Raw genomic sequence first — 23,851 nt, 5'->3', positions numbered from 1 at the left:
TAATTTTGATTCATAAATATGTAGTATTGCTTTTTGCTAGATTTTTGGCATTTTTACTATGCTTTTCCAGAATATGAGGAGCTGCAGCTTGTATATTGGCTTTTTTCCTACTATAATTGGTACAGCCAAAAATTTTAATGTCTTGTGTTTGTTTTATAATATTCAGTGATTATCTTTTTACCTGATCTTAGTATGTTGTTAGATCAAAGTCCAAATATGGAAAGTTAAGTCCATGTATGACCTAGAGCAGTTCTTTTTGGTCTCAGGACCCCTTGGAATTTTTAAAAATTACAGTGCTCGGTGTGCTTTTTGTTCATGTAGATTATACATACAACATTTATTGTATTAGAAATTAAAATGGAGAAATTTTAAATCGTTAATTCTTTTTAAAAAATAATAAGCCCATTATATGTTAACATGAATAACATTTTTTGAAAACTGTTCCAAAACAAAAAGAAGTGAGAAAGGTGGCATTATTTTATATTTTTGCAGATCTTCTAAATATTTGGTTTAAAAGGAATCAGATGGATTCTCATATCTGCTTCTGCATTCAGTCTATTTCCATATGTTGCTTGGTTGAAACATTTGAAGAAAGTCTGGCCTCACACAAAAAAGGAAGGAGTATTTTAATATAAACTTTTTCAGATAGTTGTGGATATTCTTTGGCATTACAGTTCAACAAGTGGTAGTTTCTTAAAGATTAGTTACAATGTGGAACCTGGCACCTGTGAATGACCTTTTCGTAACTCAGTTAAATTAAAATCCACTAGTCAGTCTTGCACTTTGAATGGATCTTTAACTCATGCATGATTTTGTAACATCATGAATTGGTCATTTGAAAGTTACTGGTTTACTGAGTTATGCAGACCTTGCCAGATACTGACATTTCATTATATATATTATCACATAATCGTGTTAAAACCACTACTGATCTCATCAGAAGGGTCTTTAAGTATTGGGAAGCTTCAGGCACATTCTGCTTGTTTATACAAGTTTTCAAAATTCTGAGTGTAGTTTGAAAGTTTGAGTTTTATCACAACAAATACCGTCCATTGTTTTCCTTGAGGTGATGGGCTGACTTCATTTCTGAGAGAATGGCTTTTAAATACCCAAGTCTGAATAACCACAGTTTGTCTCTTCTTTCAAGCAAAATTTATGTTCCAGGATAAAAAACAGCTAGTTCAGCTTGTAACTCAAACAAGCTTCAAGTGCTTTTCCTTGAGACAGCCATTGTATTTTGGTATGCAGCAAAAGTGCTTTAAGCATCCTTCCTATTTGTCAGACATCTACTCATGAGCTGATACTTAAAAAATATTTTTACTGCTTCATCGAAGACTTTCATAAGTGAAGTATCTATTTCCTGAAAGTGCTTGACAAGTAAAAAATACACTGTTAGTACAGTGTGATTGCCACTGCTGTGATTTGTGCGAAAGTACCAGCAACTTTTCCCACCATTGCTTTCGTATCATCAGTGTAAGTGTCAATATGTGAAAAAGGCAAGTGACATATTAGTATTCTGATGAAAATAGTTTTGATCTAGGGAATCCCTGGGGTCAGCAAACTACACTTTGGGAACTTCTCTCCTAAATTTTCCTGATACGATTAACTCTTAATTTGCTTTTAGTTGTTTCATAGTCTTAATGCGGGTTAGTGATTTTTCATGAGAATAATTTTTTCAGTTGGTAACCTCCTAACTCCTATTTAATTGGTTGATGTTAAGGAAAGTAAATGTAACCATATGAAGGTAAGACTTTTTACCGTCTCTCAATGTTGACCCTTAAAGGAAACAGACTTCATAGAAAACAGCTGCAAAGCCTGTGGCAGCACCGAAGATGGTAATAGTTGTGTAGAAGTAATTGTTACCAACGAAAACACATCATGTACCTGTCCTAGCAGCGGCAATCTTTTGGGGTCCCCTAAAATAAAGAAAGGTAACTAAATAGTTTCTTCTTAAAATTAAGTCTTAAGTTTATTCTTTCTTCCTCTTAAATGGAAGAGGTTTTAGAGATCCTGTAACTTTGACACTTAATACTTCTTTTTTCTTTATGGTATTTGTTATTATTTGACAAAAACAAAAAACTATAAACCCCTCATCATATTTTCATTATTTAGTTTACTTTCTACTTTTAGTAAGCTATCAATTTTGAAATTTTTATGTTGTCTCCAGTTGGTTCATTCTTTGTTGGTATGTTAACTATAAGTCTCAACCAATTTATTTTCAGGCTTATCACCACACTGTAATGGTAGTGATTGTGGATATTCATCTAGTATGGAAGGGAGTGAAACAGGTTCTCGGGAGGGTTCGGATGTTGCTTGCACTGAAGGCATTTGTAATCACGATGAACACGGTAGGTTCAGATTAAGCTTCCCAATTATTTCTACTACATGGCTGATTAAAGCACATAAGTAAGAGATTATTGATTTCTTCAGGTGACGACTCCTGTGTTCATCACTGTGAAGACAAAGAAGATGATGGTGATAGTTGTGTTGAATGTTGGGCAAATTCTGAAGAGAACAACACCAAAGGAAAAAATAAAAAGAAGAAAAAGAAAAGTAAGATGTTGAAATGTGATGAACATGTAAGTATCAGAGTTCTTAAACCTTTGCAGTTGAGGGGAGAACAACCTATTTTCTTTGGAGTGGCAAGTCTGCAGCTTAGTTTTTGGTATTTATTATTTTAGAATGAGTACCTTTAGAATGCAGTTCTGTTGGCTGCTCATCTTGTGATTTGTGTGTGTGTGTGTCTGTCTGATGCGGTCACTTGTCCAGTAATCTATGTGAGTCATAAATCCAGTTCATTCTTTTCATAATACTTTTAAATGGATTAGCTGTGTAATCTTGAGCAGTTTGCTTGATCTTATAGTTTTCCCATCTGGAAGGAAATTAATAGTCCTTATCAGATTAAGTTCTGTGAAGATGAAAGAGATTATATCGATGGGTTAACATAGCATCTGGTATGTAGTAAGTGCCTACTAAGTGCCAATTGCTGCTGTTGTTCAGTATTCCTTCTAAAAACTTAACACACTATCAGGGCCTTTTTTTCTTTCTCTAAGGAATAATTGCTCTTATTCCCTGCCTTTTTACCTGGGTAATCCTTTGCTTGGTTTCAGATCCAAAAGCTTGGAAGCTGTATTACAGATCCAGGTAATCGAGAGACCTCAGGAAATACCGTGCACACAGTGTTTCACCGCGACAAGACCAAAGATGCACATCCTGAAAGCTGTTGCAGTCCTGAAAAGGGTGGGCAGCCACTGCCTTGGTTTGAGCATAGGAAAAATGTACCACAGTTTGCAGAACCTGTAGAGCCATCATTTGGTCCTGATTGTGGAAAAGGTGCCAAGAGCTTAGTTGAACTCCTTGTAAGTAAGGATATCTTATTGATTGGTAGATGTGGGAGGGGACAATATTTGAGAATTTAAAGCTAGGAGTTGGGGAAGCTTTTAAGAAATTAAGGTCAGTCTTTCATTATTTTTGGTCTTTTCATTTCTGCTCTTCCACACGTGGTTTATGCAGCTGCTGTACAGCACATTTCCTTGTCCTCCTTTGTAGAAGAGAAGAGAATAGTTGGGGAAAAAGGGATAGAGTTAGCATTGTGTCCAGGAGTCTGCCTCCTTGAAGAGGGTTATTGTAAGCAGACTGCCTTTCTGAGTGGCAGCTTATGGTGTCCAGCCTTCCATACCAGGAAAAAATGTAGAATCTGAACTAGAGCCCACTTTTTACTTTCTTTAGGTTCATGTAGGATAAAAGCATAACTAAACTTGCAAAATCTTTTAAGATTGACTGTAAGTCTTGGTACTTTACACGAATTATGCCTGATTCCAAGCAACCCAGTACATAGTTTGTGTGGGGCTTAGAGGAGGGGGAAGGAAAGAGAAGGGTGGTATATTCTCTTTAATAGTTAGGCTCCCAGTGGAAACAAATCCTTTAGAATAGTTTTTTTTTGTTTTTGTTTTTTATGTGGTGGTTAAGTTTCTTAAATTTTAAAAAGGTTTTATTTTACTTAATTTGTAGAGATAAAAGTTTCAACACAGGACCATCCAGTTAATCACATCAGTCTGGTTATTTAAAATTTGGTAACTAGTTGTAACCATCTCTAGTTAGTCGTTTGTTTTGCTGTAATCAGAAACATTGTTATTTTTTTAATTTTAAGTTTCTATTATTTTTTTAAAGTTTATTTTTTTGAGAGAGTGCGAGCAGAGGGAGGGTCAGGGAGAGAGGGAAACACAGAATCCGAAGCAGGCTCCAGGCTCTGAGCTGTCAGCATAGAGCCCAACGTGGGGCTCAAACTCACAAACCGCAAGATCATCACCTGAGCTGAAATCGGATGCTTAGCCTTAAGACTGAGCCACCCAGGTGCCCCTCAAGTTTTTATTTAAAGTCTAGTTATCTAATTAGTCATTTTCTAAGGCAAAGGTTGGGAGTCTTTTAGGCTCATAGGTCTTCTAAGACAAATTATAGATCCAGAGTTTCAAACTGAGTTAAGTTGGATTTTATTCTTACTTTGTACTTTCTAAGATGGAGTGACATTATGCTTGTTCTGTAAACAGTTCGATGAAAGACTTCATGTGACTGAATTGAAATTAAAAGGCTAGTTTGCCTGAATTTTTAGCTGTCCTCCATCAGCATAGCATTTTGCATTCTTAATTTAAGTCATAATCTTAACTACTGCTTTAATTTGCAGGATGAGTCTGAATGTACTTCAGATGAGGAAATCTTTATCTCACAAGATGAAATACAGTCATTTATGGCTAATAACCAGTCTTTCTACAGCAATAGAGAACAATACCGACAGCATCTGAAGGAGAAATTTAATAAATACTGCCGCTTAAATGATCACAAGAGGCCCATCTGTAGTGGCTGGTTGACAACGGCTGGAGCAAATTAAATAAATAAAATAGCTCTGTCTTTCAATGAAACACTCAAGATGACTACTGCGCCTTCTCTTTCAAAAAAAAAAAAACTCTTAATTTAGTGACTTACGGCAAAATTTTAAATCAATGTGATTCTTTCTTGTTTTGGGAGACGGTGGAGGTAACCTCATTAGTTCTTTCTTCAGGCTTGTGTCTTTAGTTGCGTGCTGCGCAGGCCTGCCATATGATTTAAGCCATCTCTTTTCATTAAATGTTTCTCTTCCTGTGAGACTTACTAAAGCAACTTAGTGGCAAAAAGTAATGTTGTACTTATACTTCTGTACAGAAATGACAATGAGCTGAATATATGGTTTTACAAAGTAGACATCCACTTGCAAAATGTTTGGATGTAATGTTAAAGCGCAATGTGCAAAATTTAAAATAAAGAATATTTATTAATATGCATAGTAAAAATTGGTGTACATGTTTCTACTTAATGTGTGGCAGTATTTTAATATTTGCCACTTCTGAACTTGGTATTTGACCAGTGTTGATGTTAGGATGAAGAGCAAATGAGGATAGAGATACAAATTGTTGAGGACAAAACTCTTCCCTTGACTAGAGCTGAGAAAAGCAGTTTTCAATCTTTTGTTTTGAAAGAATAAATTTGCTGCAATACCCTTAAATACTGGCTAGCATCTTTCTCATGAGATTAATTGCTATTATTTAAAATTCCCTGGTATCACTTAACATAAAGTGCCTTAAATTCAGAGATTCATACTGAACTGGAAGAATGAAAACAGAACTTGGCAGAATTTCAACCAAGGGTTGTCTGAAAAGTAATTACTTTAGCATGTAGACCTGGGACCAAAAGACTGCGCCTAGAGCTAACCACGTTGTGGTCCATAAGTGCATGCTCCTTATCTGGTTTCCAACAATAAAGTCACTGTGGCATTACAGTTTACTGCTTTCATGAACTGTGAGTACTGAAGGAGAGAAGAGATTCCCCCAGGAATAGCACTTGGCTGCCATTTAAAAGGTTGAGTCAATAGTTCGATAAACACATGTGCTCAGAGCTTTGTGTCTCAATGTTGATAATATTGGTGGGCAGCAGGCAAGTAGTGGGACAGTCAATACCTCTGTGCAGTGGGGATGCAGTGAATTTTATGGGCTGTGTACCACTTAATCAGATTTCAGGTGGGCAACAGCAAAAGCTTAGATTTAATTTTTATAGTTGGTGGCATTTCTTTGATATACCTCTTCAGTTGTCTTTTCAAATCTAAGTGTTGCATAGGGATGGGGCAGAGGTAAAAATGAGTCATGACTCCTCTCTGGCCTTTGTTTACTTTCATCCTGGAATCCATAAAAAATGACTAAGGGCCCCCCAGAGCCCTTGGCTCTGAGCTCAAACCTTTCTTAACCACTTGTTGCCGTCAAGTTTTCTCCTGAGAGCCCTAAAAGCAAGGACTGGTTTTATTTTGTTTTAATCTTTATCCTTGGGCCAAACACATGAGTACTTGGTGAATGAATAAACCAGCCTCACATACTGCTTATGCCATTGCTTGCAGTGGAGGGATTCCAGTAGTTATGCAGAGATGTGTTTTTCTTTGGAAGATAGCTATATTAAGGATGCAGATGTAAGGCAGTTTTCAGAGTTTTGATGGAACATCCTGAGTGGTCAGAGAGCAAAACCAACAACCCAAGAAGAGACAAAAGGCAGAATGGAATGAAGGCAGTTTAGGAGCACATCCCCTGGACCTAAGACTGCATGGCTTAAAGTCCAAACCATGCTTTACCCCTTTCTGTCTCAGTCACTTACAAAATGAAGCCTAATACGTAGTATCTTAAAGAGTTTATGTGCATATGCTAATATATTTAAAGTGCTTAGAAGTGCCAATTACACAGCATTCAGTAAATGTTAGCTTTTGCTTTTAATCTTTGGTACACAGTGATATATTTTTTAACTGGGAGTGGGAGGGTCTAGGACAGTTGGAGACAGTAGGCCAGTAGGGATACAATCCCCTAACACGTGTACTGGAGGGTGTTTCCATTTTTAACCTTGAGTTGTCATTCTAGTAAAGCCAAGGGATCAGGTAGGGTTGAGAGGGTAACTCAGGGATGATAGCTGAGGCACTCAGCCTTTTCTAGGCTGAATCCTTCGCTTCGCATCAGCCAGAGGGCGGGCATTGGAGTCACCTTAAGAGCCTGTAATTTCTCCTTCTTGCCATAGGGGTCAGGAACTGGGAGGGGAGACTGAACAAGGGGGCAAGAATACGAACGGCCTCGGGCCTGGAGCAAGCCCCCCCTAAACCTCGGTTTCCCTGCCCCTAAGGGAAGAGCTCACCAAAGCAGGACCACAGGCCACCCGGGAACCCTCTGCACCCGCCGGCACAGAGGAAAGCACAGTTTCCCACCTCCCGTCAGGCATGGGGCGGGGCCGGAAGAGGCGGGAAGGCCGCGACTGATTCCCGCTAGATGTGGTCGGTCGCAGAGAAGCGGAGGGTGGAGCCCCAGCCCGGGGCCGGGCAGAATGGAGGCAGGTTCAGGCGCGGCTCCCAGGGGGCGCAGATCGGCAACGGTGGCCGCGGTGGTGACCAAAATGCGTCCGAGCCCTTGCGACCCGGGAGGAGCTCCGCGATCCAAATGTCCGTATCGCGGAGCGAGGTGGGCGGGCGGCTGGGGACCATGGCCAGGACCGGCATGGAGCAGTGGCGTGACCGGCTGGCACTGGTGACAGGAGCTTCGGGGGGCATCGGCGCGGCTGTGGCCCGGGCCCTCGTCCAGCAGGGACTGAAGGTAGTGGGTTGTGCCCGCCCCGTGAGCAACATCGAGGTAAGCGTCCGCCGGGGAGAGGGACCTTCTGGGAGGCGTTGTTTCCGCTGGTGTACGGTCCGGGAGGCGGAGTGGTCTGACCTAGGCTGCGACGCTGCCCCCACTTGCTGCTCCCCTAAGGCCATTTGCAACCGGATCCGACTATGAGGGATGAGATGCCTAGTAGGGCAGGCCTCTACCTTCCCTTTCATGAAGTCCCTTCTTTTAAGGAGACCCTACTCCTAACAGCCTCTACTCCAGTGTACCAACTCCTTGGCATATTTCTCCGTGCCTATCTGCCTGCCCAGGTCGGCTGAGGAAAAGGGTAGCCAGAGATCAGGGCTAGCTAGGCAGCCAGGGAGAAGGAAAGAAAGCTTTCTGGCCTCAGTGGCTAAATTGGCTACTAGATTGTTTCCTCTAGTCCCCAGACTAAGCCCACAAAGACAACCAAAGTGGCTGGCCAGCCAGATGAACAGGAGCTAGAGGTTTTGATCATGATAATTTTTCACCCAGCACTGAGGGTGGGGTTGGGGTGGGAATAGAGCTTTTCAGAAGAAACTCACCCTCTCCTTCCCCAACCCCCAATTTGAGGGTTAACCCTTACCAAATGGGCCTAACAGACCAATGGGATATTTACAGATCGACCTTTCTCCAATTGCACTGTCTTGGGTGGGACTGAGTGGGTGAAATAGGGCATTGACTATGTAAGCCCTGAGGGGACAAAGCAATACGGAACTGGAACTACTGGTTTTTCTCTTAAACTAGGGTTGGGAGCCCCAAGTTGTGAGCAACAAGAGCTCAAAGAAAAATGAAGTTGGCCATGTTGTAACAGGAAGGAAGAAGATGGGAAATTTTCATCATAGGTCATCTTTGGATTTGCACCTGACAAGATCACTCTCAGGGTTTGGGCTAGCGATTAGCTGCAGGGCTTTATCTTCCACCATTGTTCAAAATCCCTGCACCAGGAGGCTTTGGGTGGGGACAGAGGGAGAAGGTGTACCAGAAGAAGGGCTTTCCCCTCCCCTTCTGCTGACCAAAGGTACACTTTATAGCCACCTAGATAGTCCCAAGGTCACCCAGCTGTACCACTGCCCTACTCTCCTCCTCCGTTTCTCCTATTCTGAGGAGTTCAGGGCCCAACCCTAGCCTTGGAGCCTAGAGGATCAGACCAGGGCTTAGACCACTGGATTCCTTAAGTCTAAAGTCACTCTTGCCTTCTCTTCCTACTACCCCAAACCAGCCAGGAAAGGGGGTCCCTGAGCTTCAAGGGGGATCCTCAGGCTGTTCACTCAGCCCCAAGATGACTCTTTTAATGAGGGGGAAATGCCTGTTCTGTGAGGGGACTGACATGGTTTCAGGTCATTTCTGAAGATAGATGAGGACAGGTGGGACAAAGAGAAGGCAGCGACAGGGAGAAAGATGTCCCCAGGCCCTTCATTCTGGCTTTCTTGCAGGGATTTGAGTCTGGAGGTGGAAGGGACAAGTTGCATGCCAGGGGAGGGGAGAATCCCAGGCTTCCTTGTGCCTAGTTTGCTTTTATTAATTGATACTAAAATAGAGTTTGAGTTCTGGCCTCCGACAGAGAGAAGCCCTATTTCCTGAGGTCGTTGTGAATAGGTGAAATTGGGTAAAGGGGGCCTTCTAAGTCCCAGAGGACCATACCTTTTGAACTCTTGGAAAGTTAAAGCAGAAAAGAGTTTCCTAGGTCACCTGAGCCAGCCCTTTATTCCCATCTTGACTTGGCGGGGAGGGAAGGGTTCCAGGCCAAGGCAACTGGCCCAAGCTGGCCTTTCTCTAGGGCACCCCCTACCACCCAACTCTCTCCCTCCTGTACATGTACAGTCACCTTTATGAGGCTCAGATGCCCACTCACTGGCCTTTAAGGCCATGGAGCTTGGTTTCTTTCTGCTTCTGAATGTCTGCATCCCTCACAACCACCTCCCAGTGGCTCTGTATTCTCAGGTCTTTCCATCTCAGGGCTCCTCTGTGTGCTGAGGTCCCTGTCGATACACTAAGGCTTCCCAGTGTCATCTGCCACCTAACTTGCTTCATCATATCTCAAGAAATTTTGGGGTAGAGTATGGTACACTGTGGGACAGAGAGAAAGAATCTGTCCTGACTTCCTGACCTTTCCTATAGGTAGGGCAAGGGGAGACTGGCAGTTGGGCCCAATCTGAGAGCCAACTGGCTGCATTCTGTGGAGGGAGGGTGACTGTTCAGACATAAGCCCTCTGGAAGGAGCTAGATGAGGCAAGGGGAGGGGAGAGAATCCTGGCATAATCAGCTCAGTGATTCCTGGTGCTGGTGGAAGAAGCTGGTGGGGTGAGAGGTGTAGCTTACCTATGAGCAGAGAAGAGGTTCCTGTTGGAGGAGAGGCAGAAGAGATGGAGATCATGCTATGCCTTGGACCGCTGGCTCCCTACTCTCTTCTCAGAAATGAAGATTCAAGTTTATTGTGAGAGTCTTCCATTGACGATTTCAACTCCATTCCCATACTCCCCCTCACTCAGGGAGTGCTCTTATCCCCTGGACTTTGATCAAAGAGGACAAGTAGTCCCAACAACTATATGGCTGGAAGGTGACTGTCAAAGGAGAGAGTTCTCTGAGTGGTGACAGCAGAAGAAGACTGTCTCTGGGTGGGAAGGTGTGGGAGCCGCTCACCCCAGTTAGCCCCTTGTTGGGTTTCATAGGAAACCCTGGCTGCCAAATTTAAGAGTATAGGCTACCCCAGGACTTTGATCCCCCACAGATGTGATCTGTCCAGCGAGGAGGACATCCTCTCCACGTTCTTGGCTGTCTGCTCTCAGCACAGTGGTGTGGACATCTGCATCAACAATGCTGGCTTGGCCCGGCCTGACACTCTGCTCTCAGGCAACACCAGCAGCTGGAAGGACATGTTCAATGTAAGGGCTACAGACCTGGAGTGGGGGGTTGGGAGGAGAATGGGGAGCCAGGGCTTTGTGAACCAGAGGGCTGCTCAGGATAGGACATGTAACAGGAGGGAACTTTGGCTTCATAACTGGGGCACCTTGACTCTCCCCTTGCTTCTTTCCCTACCAGAGGCATAGTGAGTGGATGAATGGCCATATCTTTTCCATTCTTCTTTCCTCTGAGTCCCTTAAAGGGGCAGTTCTTAAAGTCCAGGCTGATTTCTTTCTACTGGAAGAAAGACTGGTAGGGAAGAGAACTGCTATTTATTGAATGTTCCCATGTGCTGGCACCGTGCTGAGTGCTTGAGAACATGGTCTTACAAGAAAAGGAAACAAGAGACAGGAGATGAGGTTCTCACCCAGCCCTGCCAGTCATGGTGTGGCTTCAGGCAGGTGGTTATTCTCTATCAGCCTTGTCACATTTAATTGGGGTGAACACACATCAATATCTGGGGCCACAAACCCCAGTATCCCCTGGGGCCAGGTAAATAGCTAAATGAGTGAGGTGAGTCAGGGGAGTCTACAGTAAGTGGGAGAGCACATGGCCAAGTACAAGGGTGGCTGCTGAAATCCAGCATCCCTGCTGTGGAGCACTATGGGTCCAGTGTGGCCAGATCTTACCATTTCTTTGAGAGGAGTGGAGAGCCTGGGTTTTTATGTGACATCCTACCCCTCCCATTTACCAAAACCTCAGCTCCACAAGGGCAAGGATTTTTGTCTGGTTTATTCTCTGTTATGGCCTCAGCCCATAAACACTCAATAGATATTTTTTGAAGGAATGAAAGCTTCCAGTGCACATTGGGAGTGAATTACAAATGTTTTAAAACTTTGTACAGACCAAACACAGCCTTCAGGACATGGGTTTTCAACTTCTAGACTATATTATGGGGCAATATTAGGGTATAAAAGTATCCTGAGAAGTTGAAAACAGTGTGTACATGGGATGGATCTTTTTCCCACAATCGATTTAGCACCTAAAAGTTGCTTGGGCCTAGAAATGAACAATGAACATTGAAACAGTGAACAGTGAAAATGAAGCACTACCCCTGCCCTCAGACAGCCTTCTGGGAGATCTGAGATCTTGCACGTCTGTAAAATGAGGGACATATATTGAGTCCCTAAGGCCCTTTCCAGCTTCAACACTATGTAATTCTATTAGGATCGTCTTCTGAGACATCTCCACCCTCCACCCCACCAGCCTTAGGAGAATCACTCCCCTGGTCTCAGGGACCTGTTCCTCTTATTCCATCTGTCCTCAGAGTTGAGTTTTCTGCCTCATAAATACACATTGCTAAGCGGGCCAGAAAAAAGGTCCTCGTGTCCTTCTGCTATGAATGCTGAGGCAGGTTCATGGCGAGGGTGTTCTGTCCTGATGCCTGGCTCTGACACCTGATAAAGAGAAACATCTAATGTCCTGGCTGGTCTTGTCTCTTCTCAGGAGGAGAGACTTGAGGACCTGCTGAAAGCTTTATCTGTGCTTGTCCTCATGGGGCAGGAGTGTGGCTTGGCAGGAGCTTTGGAGCTGAGATACTTCTTCAGGCCTTTGTTCCATGAAGGGTGGGGATTTTGGGTCACCTCTGGCAGAGGCCAAGGAAGGCAGAAAGCCCTCATGTGCTTAGGAGGTCCCCTGCCATCTTCTGACCAGCTACCCCACCCCCATAAAGAGTCTCTGTGCCTAATCTTGTAGATGGAACAGAGTCTAGAGGAAGGCATGGAAGGAAGGAAGGGCAGGCCTTCTCTACTTATAGTCTTAAGGGAGGAGATAGGAAAGGAGCAGAGAGTAGCTGAGTAAGGCAGAGAGAGGCTAGGGTCTATACTTGAGGAGAGAGATTTTTTTTTAATTAATTAATTAATTTATTTAAAGGTTTCTTTTTTTTAAAGCTTATTTATTAGGGGAGAGAGAGAGAGCGAGAGAGAGCGTGCTCGCATGAGTGAGGGAGGGGCAGAGAGAGAGAGACGGAGAATCCCAAGCAGGCCCCCAGCTGTCAGCACCCACCCCAGTGTGAGGCTGGAACTCATGAACCATGAGACCATGACCTGAGTCAAAACCAAGAATCAGACCCTTAACTGACTGAGCCACTATTTATTTATTTTTTTAAAATGTTTATTTTGAGAGAGAGAGAACACAGGCAAACAGGGGAGGGAGGAGGGGCAGAGAGAGAGGGAGACAGAGAATCCCAAGCAGGCCCTGCACTGTCAGCACAGAGCCCCACGTTTGGGCTTGAACACACAAACTGTGAGATCATGACCTGAGCTGAAATCAAGAGTCAGATGTTTAACCTACTGAGCCACGCAGGCACACCAAGGAGAGAGATTTTTAAAGCCATTTTGGAAGGATTTTAGGCTTTTTATCTTTAATTTTTTTATTATTTTTGAGAGAGAGAGAGAGAGAGAGAGAGAGAGAGACAGAGTGTGAGTGGGGGAGGGGCAAAGAGAGAGGGAGACACAGAATCTGAAGCAGGCTCCAGGCTCTGAGCTGTCAGTGCAGTCCCCCATGCAGGGCTCGAACTCACAAACCACTAGATCATGACCTGAGCTGAAGTCAGACGCTTAACTGACTGAGCCACCCAGGCGCCCTGGATTTTAGGCTTTTTAGAGAGCAAGGCCAGGGAAGCTGGCCCAGATAAGAGAGGAGAGGGTATTTGAGGAAGAAAAGGAGATAGTTCTCTAAGGCAGAGGTTCTGTTGTTTGTAGAGGAGACATCCAAGACAGGGAGGGTTCCTGGGTCATGGATGAGTTTGGGAGTTTCCCACTGCTGTTTACAGAATCTTGGAGGCGGAGGTTACCTGGGGAGAGGAATTAGCACTGCTGGGGCTGGTGGCTTTAGGGGGAGAGGCACCTAAGGCAAGGTACCCTGGAACCATTGTTGGTCTCTGGTAGGACCTGGACACTGTTTTGGAATGCCACTCCCCTGGACGGGCTCTGTGGCTCTATTACCTGCTCAGATGGGCCCAAGCTAGAGATACCCCACTGCCCTCCCCAGCCTGCAGGTGAACATGCTGGCCCTCAGCATCTGCACTCGGGAAGCCTACCAGTCCATGAAGGAATGGAAGGTGGATGACAGGCACATCATTAATATCAACAGGTGAGGCAGGTGGACAAGGGCTAAAGCTCAGATCATCACTCACCCTCCAAGCTGAGTGATCTGTTGCGTTCATTTGACCTCTTTGGACATCAGTTTCATTGGTGGTGAAATAGGGACTTAATACCCAGTTAACAGCCAAATGGCACAATTATGGCGAGAGAAAGAATAGTGTATATCAAGTGCCAGCCCCTAGTTGGACTTCTAGGAAGAGCAGGACTTACAGGAGCTGCTTGAATTGCTGGAGCTACATCAGTGGGCCACCAGGATGGCCTGTAAAGAGGTCCCCTTGAGACGGCTTTCCTGCAGCATCTAGGTGGTGGGGCTGACTGGTCCAGCAGGGGGCACTGCTGGTCCATCAGCAGCTTCACTCTCTTCTTTCCCCTCCTTTCTTCCACCCAGCATGTCTGGTCACCAAGTGTCACCCCACTCTGTGATCCATTTCTATAGTGCTACCAAGTATGCCATCACCACACTGACAAAGGGACTGAGGCAAGAGCTTCGGGAGGCCCAGACCCACATTTGAGCCACAGTGAGGGTGAGGCCTGGCCCTGGTGGGGACAGGGTAGGCACAGGCCTTCCGCACCCCACACTCATACTGTTCAGGATGCCCTGCTGGGAGTGTGAGGGGCACAGAGCTCCTGGGCTCTGCTGCTGCTTGCATGACCCTGAGTAGCCCTTTGAACTTCAGGTCACTGACTTTGAGATGGGAGGGGGCTGACCAGAAGGGAACACAGTAGGTGAGACTGAGGGAGAGCAGGGGCTGTGGGAAACCGTGGCTGTAAACCCAGACTCTGGGCTCTTCCCTGGAAGGTCACATGACCTTGGGCAACTCACTTAACCCCTCCAAGCCTCAGCCTTACTCATTTGTAAAATGGAGATGGTGATACTGACCCAGTGATGAAGTCTTAAGGGACACCATTTTGTAAAACACTTACCTGAGAAGGGCTCCATAGGTGGTAGGTGTCATTGTGATCATTGCTAGTGGCAGCTTTGGGAGGAGGAGGTGGCTGCTGGACATTGGGCAGCCATCACTGTGAAGCAGGGGGGCCCCCATGTTTTCCATCCTGCCTCTCCCCTAAGCCTAGCTTCTGACTGGGATGGAGGCAGGGCTCAGCTCAGCTCCTGAGCAGGCCCTCTCTGTTGGTCCAGTGCATCTCTCCAGAAGTGGCGAAGACACAATTCTCCTTCAAACTCCACAACAAGGACCCTGAGAAGGCAGCTGCCATCTATGAATGCATAAAGGTGAGGCCTCACTCTGAGGCCAGTGAGCCACTCACTCCCTAAGTGAATGCAGAGGGAACCCTGGCCTTTAGACCACACTCTTCTAGCCAGCCTGTCATGCCTCCTGGAGGGTTGGGGTAGGGATGAAGATGTTGGAGAGGACGTCAGAGGTGGGAGGTTCACTCTGCCCTCACCATCCCTCTCATACTCTCCAGTGTCTCAAACCTGAAGATGTGGCTGAGGCTGTCATCTATGTCCTCAAGCACCCTTCCACGTGTCCAGGTGAGTCTGGCCTTGACTGGCCACCTCCTGGAAGAGCCCAGCCATCCCAGAGGAGGACAGCAGGGAGGCCTAGCGGGTGGGGAGAGCATCCTGTCTGCCTCAAGCCTTGTGCCTTCCAGCAGATTGGAGACATCCAGATGAGGCCCATGGAGTAGGTGATCTAGTTTCCTGTGGGGAGTTCTGTCTTCCGTCCCCACGCCTCACGGCTTGACTCCTGCCTCTGGATTTTAGGTGTTGATTTCCAGACTCCTGGATTCTGCTTCCTCTCTCCAACCCACCAGGGGCTACAAATTTTTGGAAGTTTTTATGTCTTATCAAATTATGTCCACCACAAATATGAACAGTGGGCTGGGGAGAGGAGGTTAGGTGTCCCCAATTGTTTTACCTGTTAACTTTGGTTAACAGGTAATTTGGTTAATTATTGGTCCGCTTCTTGGGCTCCTTGGCCTTTGTGTGCTCTCTTTGGTCTCTTCCTTTTGACCTGGGGAAGGAACTGTGGCCAAAAGGGGGGCTTCCCCCTATCTTCTTGTACCCCAACCCCTGTACCTCAAGGAGGAGGGGGCAGAGAGAAGCCCTCACCTTCTATCTGAATAGCTATCCAAGGCCCTAGGCTTCCTCCTCTCCCTGCCCTACTGCCCCCATTGCCTCTTCTCTTCACCCACCCCAGTTCTCCAGCCCAGGCTTGGCTTCTCTGCTCCCAGTGGGGTCATCACTCCACACTGACTATGGCAGCTGAATATCGGGCCCTGCCTCCCAACTGGGTTTCACTGTGATAATTAAAAAAGAAAAATTGCAACAACCTACCTTGGCTTTAGGAGTATCTTTCTGTTCTTTCTCCTTTTCTGTGATCAGGGGTGGTTGTGCCTCAGAATTTCTTCCAGGTGAGTGGGAAGGTGGGCGCTTTGGGGCATCACTCCTGGAGTATGGATTACCTTAGGTAGCAGATGTGGGTTTGGGTTGAGTCTTGAAAATGGGTAGGAGTTTGCCAGCCAGGAAAGAGGACAACAGTGGATACAAGGCCGGGAGGCCAAAAAAGCAGGCAATGTCATGGGAACAGCACAGAATGTAGTGCAGGAGTGAGATGGGGCCGAAAAGGAAGTTGCTGCCTGAATCACCGGAGGTCTGTGTGCTGAGCAAAGAGTCTGGTGATTACCTATGGGCCAAGGACATCAGTTGGCTTGTCAGCAGGTGCAGGAGAGGCACAGAGCTGTCACTTGGAGAATCAGCTGCCACGGGACAGGAAGTTACTGCTGGCGTCCTGTTGACTGATGCTGAGGGTTTGACAAGGCAGTGGAGGTGCAGAGGAGGGGCTGGATGCAGAAGCTTCTGAGGAAAATCCCCAGCACCTGGTGGTGGACTGGATGTCGGGGGGGGGGGGGGCGGGGGGGGAATCACCACGACTGACCTGGTTGGAACACATCCCTTTTCAAGTGGCTTTTGCCGGTGTCTGGGTGAATGTGGCCCTCCAGCCTTCTGGGACCTCGAAAGGCACAGAATGATGCCGGTAGTAGGGGGCAGCCCAGCAGGTCGCAGTACAGAGAAGGCTGCGGCTCAGCTAGTCCTGCAGGAGGCGCTGTGGGCACCGCGGGGCGGTCGGGCATGCGCAGTGCGTCAGCGGGCAGGGGGCAGGCCGCCCGAACCCGGAAGCAGAGTAGCCCACGTGGGAGCCGGGGAGGGGCGGCCTTGGTTAGGCTACCTGGTTGTGGGTAGTCTAAGTCGAGAATCCAGGCTATTCGTACTCTGAGGGGGCGAGGTAGAGACGGCCATCGGGTCTCCTTTGCCAATGTTGGGGACCCGGAGCGGGCCGCGGCGGGAGTGACCAATCCTGATGACGTAGCAGGGGGCATCGACCATGGCACTGCTCTGGGCCGTCAGGGGCGCGACCTCGCGGTTTTCGGGTCGCCTGCTCGCGCGTCATTCCTCTCAAGCGGCGAGGCGTGGGGAGCGGCCCGGCGGGGAGGAGCTGAGCCGCCTGCTACTGGATGACCTGGCGCCGACCCCGCGATCTGCGGAGGGACTGGAGCGTCTGTTTGGCCTGTCCCCTTGTCTCCTGGCTCTGCGAGCTGCTCGTCGCCGCGTGGCCAGGCTTCTGCTCCAGGCCGGCAGATCAGGGTTGCAAGGGGAGCGGGCCGAGCTGCTCCGGGCGGCGGAGGCGCGTGACATACCAGTTCTGCGGCCCAGACGGCAGAAGCTGGACGCCCTGTGCCGCTACCAGGCCCACCAGGGCGTCTGCATGGAGGTGAGCCCGCTTCAGCCTCGGCCTTGGACTGAGGTCGGGGAGGCGAGGCCAGGCGACGACCCCCGGCAGCTGTGGCTCGTCCTCGAAGGGCTCCAGGATCCCCGGAACCTTGGGGGTGTGCTGCGTTCTGCTCATTTTCTCGGAGTGGATAAAGTCATCACCAGCGGGAGAAACAGGCATGGACATCCCTTAATCCCCATGTGCCCCGCTTTGGGGCACAGCCGAGTTTCTAAGCACCTTGACCCTTGATCCCTCGTCCCATCGTCAGAATTCTCACCCTTAACCCTTGGGGGCCAGGGCCAGGGAGGCGGGGCGGGGAGGTGGGGGTTGGCTAGGGCAAAGCACCGGGTTTGAGATTACCCAGTTTAATGCAGGGCATGGGGAAATTTGCAGCTGCCCACTCACCCCAGTAGTCAGCAAAGCCAGCGCGGGTGCTATGGAGGTGATGGACCTGTTCTCCACTGATGACCTGGCCAGTTTTTTACAGGTAATGGCGGGGAGGCGGACGGTGGGTAGAGAAGAAACGAGACAAACTCAGTCTCTCCAAGGGCACTCATCCAGCAGTTGATGAAAGAAGGGGAGAGGAAGGGGAATGTTGGCATCGTTTCCTACGTCCTTCTAAATCCCTTTTGGAAGGGAAGGATTCTGGAATTTTCAAAACCATAAGTAGGGCAGAATCTGAAGTTAAAGACTTCCTAGCTTCATTCCCTTTACTGTACTCCTTCATTTCCTTTACTGTACTACCTCTTTGCCTTGGAGGCTAGTATACCTCAGATCCTCGCTGCCTACTAAGTAGGTTTTCAGTAAATGGTGTGATGGACTGTGAGAAGCTGGTTGGCAGGAGTCATGCATTCTGAGTGGGGGCACAGCCTGAAAGGCTCTTTGAAGAAAGACAGGTTCACTTATGCCTTTCTCCCGCCCACCCCGCCCCCCAACCCTACAGAAAACCAAAACCCAAACAAACCACCACCACCACCAACAACAACTTTGATATCCAGGAAGGGGTAAACCTAAGTAAAGAAACCCCTTTCCTGGTCCAAGTTTCTGTCTTCAGTTGTGCTTCTATTGATGGACACAAGGGGGCAGTCTTGCCTTGCATTTGACTGCTCCCATGACCATCTGCCCCCCTAGGTCTCCCAGGCCCAGTCCTTGGATCTCTGTTCTGTATGTGTTCATTTCTTGGTTTCATCCAGTCTCAGGGCATTAAATACCACCTATGCTTGGCTGCCTCCCAAATGTATATGCTAGCCTGGATCTGACTTCTCAACCCCAGATTCATATTATCAAGTTGCTTACTCAACAGCTTCTTTTGTGGTCTGAGGGGCATTTCAAACTTCACATTTTCAAAGCCAAGCACTTCCTTCTGTAGACTTTGCCCAGCTTGATCGATGGCAACCGCATCCCTTTATTTAGGCCCAGTGCTGTGGTGGCCTTGATTCTTCCTGCTTGCCATGGCCCACCCTATCCACAAATTCTTTTGGTTTTACCATGAAGGTATTTTTGTATTCCCACCAATCCTCCCCATCTCTGCAGCTCCCACTCTGGCGCAGGCTTCCATCATCTCTTGCCTGCATTATTGTGGGAATGTCCCATCTCTTGCTATTGGCTCTCAACCCAGCAGGCAGAGTGATTCTGTTGAAACATGTTACTTCTCTGCTCAGAACCTTTCAAAGCCTTCACATCTCTCTCAGAGAGCAAAAGCCAAAGTCCTTCTAGTGGCCTTTGAGGTCCTACCTTATGTGGCTCTTTGTTCCCTCTCCTGTCTCCCTCCCTCTCGTCCTCCCTCCCCACCCGCCACCACCTTGCCACTCCACTGTTCCTCCCATGTGTCACATAAGTGCCAGCCTCAGCGTTTGCACTTAACTCATTTCTGCCTAGATTATTCTGCCCCCAGATGTATGCTTGGTACTCCTTCATCTCGTTCAGGTCTCCACTCCAGTATTGCCTCAGTGAGGCCTTCCCTGATCACCCTTCCACTGGGTAGCTGGGATTTGGGCCCATTTTGTTCTCTGCCCTGTCCCCATCACTTAGAACAGAGCCTGCCCATTCTAGAGGCTTAATAACTGTTGATGAATTGAATGGATCAGCAAGGGAATGACTATATGCACAAGACCAGCTCCTCAGCTGGGGCTTGAATGAAGGTTTCGTGACCTAGAACTTGATTTCTTCTTCCTCCTTTCAGGCCAGAGCCCGGGAGGGCTGGCTCGTAGCTGGCACAGTGGGCTGCCTGGGGCCTGAGATTTCCTCGTTCTCTGAGATCCCTGTCACTAGCTGCTTGGAGTTCCTCTGGGACCGGCCTACTGTCCTAGTGCTGGGTAGGTAGATGTCCCCACTTTTCCTTGTTCAGATGTGCATGTCCAGAGTGCCCATGTGTCTAACTGGGGCATCCTTAACCCTCTGCCTCTATGCCCTGCAGGTAATGAGGGCTCTGGTCTGTCCAAGGAGGTACAGGCCTCCTGCCAGCTTCTCCTTACAATCCTGCCTGGCCGGCAGCTGCCCTCTGGACTTGACTCCTTGAATGTCTCCGTGGCTGCAGGTGAGTCTACTGTTGCCTGACTTCTTGCCCTCTGACCACACATGTGTAGGTGTTTTACACTCAACAATTTTCCCTGTCTTTCTGTGCCTCAGTCACTTTATGTGCCAGATGGGGAAAATGCATCTTTTTAAAAAAAATTGTTTTATGTTTGTCTTTGAGACAGAGACAGAATGTGAGCAGGGGAGGGGCAGAGAGAGAGGGAGACACAGAATCTGAAGCAGGCTCCAGGCTGTCAGCTTAGAGCCTGATGTGGGGCTTGAACTCATGAGACATGAGATCATGACCTGAGTTGAAGTCAGATGCTCAACCAACTGAGCCACCCAGGTGCCCCAAATGCATCCTTTGAGGATGAGAAGAGGGAGTGCTGACACGTGGTCCTTCCTCTTCTCCATCCTCTCTCTTCCCCTTTTGTCCTTTTGTCTGTTGGTGCAGGAATTCTTCTTCACTCCATTTGCAGCCAGAGGAAGGGTTTCTCTGCAGAGAAGAGAGAGCAACTTCTCTAAGACCCGCAAGGAACCTCAGCCACATCAGCAGGGCCCAGAGTGGCTCAGCACCCAGGACTGTCCTCAGAACCAGAACAAGAGAGGCATAATGGGGGCTGACTTGGACTGTCTGAGGTGTGTGTGCTAGAGGGCACACACATCCACATGATCGAATGTACTGGTGTCTCTTGCCTGAGAGTGCACCCAGGCCCCTGTTTACTAGGCACTATCTTGTAGGGCAGGAAGCTCTGCGATGGAGACCAAAGGAAAGTTCAGTTTCCTGTTTTGATTTTGGACTTGCGGTTGGAAGTGGCAGCTTGTTAGTCTCCAAGATTGTGCTGGGATAGAGGGTCTCTTTCCTCCTGGGCCCTGCCTGGAAGTCAAGACATACAAAGGGAATTGGGCAGCCTAGTCCAGGTGTCCTATTCCTCTTGAACCAGTGTGAGAATGTAGAGGAAGGCCTCGTTCCTCTTGTGGACTAGACGGGTACAAATCCAGGCTCCAACCCTGCCTGCCCCAGTGGGGACCTTGAGCACGAGGCTTCATCCTGCTGTCCCTCACAGGGCTCTTTGTGAGGATCCAATAAAATGTCACCTGGGCCATTCTGTCCCATTCTTCCACTAGATGGCAGCCTTGCTCTTTGATCCGTAGTCTCTTCTGGAAGTTTTTGCAGCCATCTCTGGAGATTCCTGGCTGTGGCCCCCAGAGAGGCAAGGGAAAGATTAACAAACACCTCTCACCTCACTGGCCTTCCAGACCTCCTCACCAGTGACTCATCAGTCAGTGCACCTCTGAGAAAGGAACCAATGAACCAGAGCCCTGGCCTTTGGTTCTGTGGAGTGGTGGGGACAGTGTTGCTGTTTATTGTACAACCCACATGGATTTGGTGCTCCTCCCACAGGGTCCCACAAATGGAGCAGAAGCCCCCGGTATAAGTAGTTTAGAGCAGTCTTGGCTACCCATTGGAACCACCTGGCAATCTTTCAAAAACAACTCACACTGGGGACCCACCCCCAGAGAATCTGATGTAATTGGTCAGGGGGCAACCTGGGTATCAGGAATTTGAAAGCCCCCCCCTCCTGCCCCCAAATGAGTCTAATGTGTACCCCAGGCTGAGAACCACTGGAGTAGGGGCTCCAGGACCTCAGCAGTATTGACATTCTGGGCCAGATAACTCTTTGTTGGATGGCTTGTCCTGTGCCTCATAGGATGTTCAACAACATCCCTGGCTTCTACCCACTAGATGCCAGGAGCACCCCCTGCCCCCCAGTGTGGCAACCAAAAATGTCTCCAGTCATTGCCACATGTCCCCTGGAGGACACAATCGCCCTCGTTGAGAACCACTGTTCTGGAGTATGGATCCTGGAGGACAGCAACCTAAGTTAAAGTCCTAATTGCTCTGTCACCTTGAACAAGTTCCTTTCCCACCCGAGCCTCAGTCTCCTCATTGGTGAAGGGGGATCACCCTACCTTCCCAAGTTGTGGGAGGATAGAGAGGGCAACATGAGCTCAGTGCCTTCCACACGGTAGTGCTCAGTAAGAGGTACCACTCTTTTCTCTTTGGAATGAAATTATCTTGGGATTCCCGTTTAAAAAGACATTTGAATTTGTTTTAAAAGGGCCCAAGATTGCACGGGCGCCTTGGTGTCTCAGTTGGTTAAGCATCTGACTCTTGACTTCTGCTCAGGTCATGATCTCATGGTTCGTGAGATTGAGCCCCACATCAGGCTCTGTGCTGACAATGCGGTGCCTGCTTGGGATTCTCTCTCCCTGTCTTTCTGCCTGTCCCCCCACTTGCTCACTCCCTCTCAAAATAAATAAATAATAAAATAAAAGGGCCTAAGATTGCTTTAAAGTCAAAGTTTTTCCTCTCAAGAAAGAAGAAGAACCTTTTTTTTTTTTTAATTTTTTTTTTAACGTTTATTTATTTTTTGAGACAGAGAGAGACAGAGCATGAACAGGGGAGGAGCAGAGAGAGAGGGAGACACAGAATCTGAAACAGGCTCCAGGCTCTGAGCTGTCAGCACAGAGCCCGATGCGGGGCTCGAACCCACGGACCGTGAGATCATGACCTGAGCCGAAGTTGGACGCTTCACCGACCAAGCCACCCAGGCGCCCCGAAGAAGAACCTTTTCATAAAACTCCATAGAGATCTCTACCGCATTGGTACCCTTGAGCTGTCTGTCCCCAACTGCCACACAGATTCTGACCCTGGCATGTGTCAGCCTTGGGCATATCACACTGCCTCCCCTATCTATGCTGCACTCTTAGCCAAGATCCTAATGTGGTTTTGAACCTTGGCTACACCTTAGGTGGGGTTGGGGGTATGTGTGGTGGTGCGGAGAGGGACAGCTTTAATATTCCAGCTGCCCAGAGGCATCAGAATGATTAGATCAGAATCTCTGTGGCAGGAGCCAGGTCCCATGTTTTTTAGAGCTCCCCGGTTGATGCTAGTATGCTGCCAGATCTGAGAATCACTGGTCTTCAAGCCACCTTCTCATGTCCAAGAAACTGCTTCCAAATCATTCATACCTGTCCTTTTGAGTGCATGCCTAAAAGTTTGGGCCAGTTGGCCTTTCATCTGTCCCTAGGTTCAGAAGATGGTGGCTTGAGCCCTGACTCTATTGGCTTCTTACCTGGATGGCTTCTCAGCCTCCTCATCTATAAAATGGGGATAGTGCCTTCAGTACCTGCTCCAGCCAACCCCTCCCCAACAAAGATTTGTAAAAACAAAATGAGAGAGTATCAGTAAAAAGCATTCTGTAATCTTAGGCACTGTGCACCCCAGGACTAGCACATGATAGTACAGACATGGATATAATGGCTCAGTTTATGTATCAAGTTGCCTGGGCCACAGAATGCCCAGATAGTTGGTCAAACCTTATTCTCAGTGTTTCTGTGAGGGTGTTTTTGTATGAGATTGACATCTAAATTTGTAGACTGAGTAAGCCAAAGTGCCCTTTCCATTGTGGGTGGACCTCATCCAATCAGTTGAAGACCTGAATAGAGGGAGGAAAAAAAAAAAAAAAAAAAAAAAGCTTCTCCCCTAAGAATTCTTCCTGCCTTTTGGAACTGAAACATGGGCTTTTTCTGGCCTCAAGCCTGCTGGCCTTTAGATGGGAACTGCGTCATTGGCTCTCCAAGGTCTCCAGCTTGCTGTTCTCTGCAGAACCTGGACTTGCCAGACTCATAACCACATGAGCCAAGTCCTCATAATAAATAAGCATTATATGTGTGTATATAGATAAGTATACAGATATATATATATCACCTGTTGGTTCTGTTTCTCTGGAGAATCCCAACTAATAGACTTGATGGAAATGAACTGAGATGTCCTGGTGTTCCCTCCATGTGGCAGTAGAGAATCGAGCTCTGCTCTCTGGGAACAAACCCATCATGGAACCTAGAAGTTGGG

The 23,851-nt window shown here is 47.7% G+C and overlaps 3 protein-coding genes across 11 annotated transcripts in view; all 3 read left to right on the top strand.

The window, feature by feature from the left end:
- The window catches only part of GGNBP2 (gametogenetin binding protein 2), a 34,429-nt gene extending 29,105 nt beyond the window's left edge, over nt 1-5,324 (top strand). For all 8 annotated transcript variants that reach the window (XM_042966861.1, XM_042966858.1, XM_042966857.1 and 5 more), the window contains 5 exons: nt 1,784-1,931; nt 2,223-2,348; nt 2,431-2,579; nt 3,111-3,359; nt 4,682-5,324. In XM_042966861.1, the coding sequence (XP_042822795.1) occupies nt 1,784-1,931; nt 2,223-2,348; nt 2,431-2,579; nt 3,111-3,359; nt 4,682-4,885 (876 nt within the window). In that variant the 3' untranslated portion in view covers nt 4,886-5,324. The remainder of the gene's footprint in view (nt 1-1,783; nt 1,932-2,222; nt 2,349-2,430; nt 2,580-3,110; nt 3,360-4,681) is intronic.
- A 105-nt stretch (nt 5,325-5,429) lies between these two features.
- DHRS11 (dehydrogenase/reductase 11) lies at nt 5,430-16,388 on the top strand. The gene is given in 7 exon segments (XM_042966868.1): nt 5,430-7,682; nt 10,352-10,564; nt 13,582-13,676; nt 14,076-14,205; nt 14,826-14,918; nt 15,113-15,179; nt 15,411-16,388. Coding segments are annotated over 7 exon segments (1,116 nt in total). The 5' UTR covers nt 5,430-7,325; the 3' UTR covers nt 15,572-16,388.
- A 212-nt stretch (nt 16,389-16,600) lies between these two features.
- MRM1 (mitochondrial rRNA methyltransferase 1) lies at nt 16,601-22,410 on the top strand. 2 transcript variants are annotated; one of them, XM_042967408.1, is made up of 5 exons: nt 16,601-17,594; nt 17,812-17,905; nt 19,601-19,733; nt 19,835-19,954; nt 22,377-22,410. In XM_042967408.1, exons 1-5 carry the CDS (start codon nt 17,032-17,034, stop codon nt 22,391-22,393), a joined length of 927 nt encoding a protein of 308 aa, XP_042823342.1. In that variant the 5' UTR covers nt 16,601-17,031; the 3' UTR covers nt 22,394-22,410. The 2 variants fall into 2 exon arrangements, with proteins under 2 accessions (XP_042823342.1, XP_007099456.3); XM_007099394.2 differs by lacking the exon at nt 22,377-22,410 and adding an exon at nt 20,387-22,138.
- Nucleotides 22,411-23,851: the final 1,441 nt, after the last annotated feature.

This window comes from Panthera tigris, chromosome E1 (genome assembly GCF_018350195.1).
Source record: "Panthera tigris isolate Pti1 chromosome E1, P.tigris_Pti1_mat1.1, whole genome shotgun sequence".
Classification (NCBI taxonomy): domain Eukaryota; kingdom Metazoa; phylum Chordata; class Mammalia; order Carnivora; family Felidae; genus Panthera; species Panthera tigris.
The sequence above is the reverse complement of the archived record's forward strand: the minus strand, read 5'-3'. Positions and strand labels throughout refer to the sequence as shown.

What these genes read in the sequence shown, in the direction of transcription:
- MRM1 (XM_007099394.2), top strand. Translation starts at nt 17,032, where the DNA reads ATGGCACTGCTCTGGGCCGTCAGGGGCGCGACCTCGCGGTTTTCGGGT. An exon ending in ACCTGGCCAGTTTTTTACAG is followed by an intron (nt 17,906 to 19,600) that starts GTAATGGCGGGG and finishes TCCTCCTTTCAG; the next exon opens with GCCAGAGCCCGGGAGGGCTG. An exon ending in GCCTACTGTCCTAGTGCTGG is followed by an intron (nt 19,734 to 19,834) that starts GTAGGTAGATGT and finishes TATGCCCTGCAG; the next exon opens with GTAATGAGGGCTCTGGTCTG.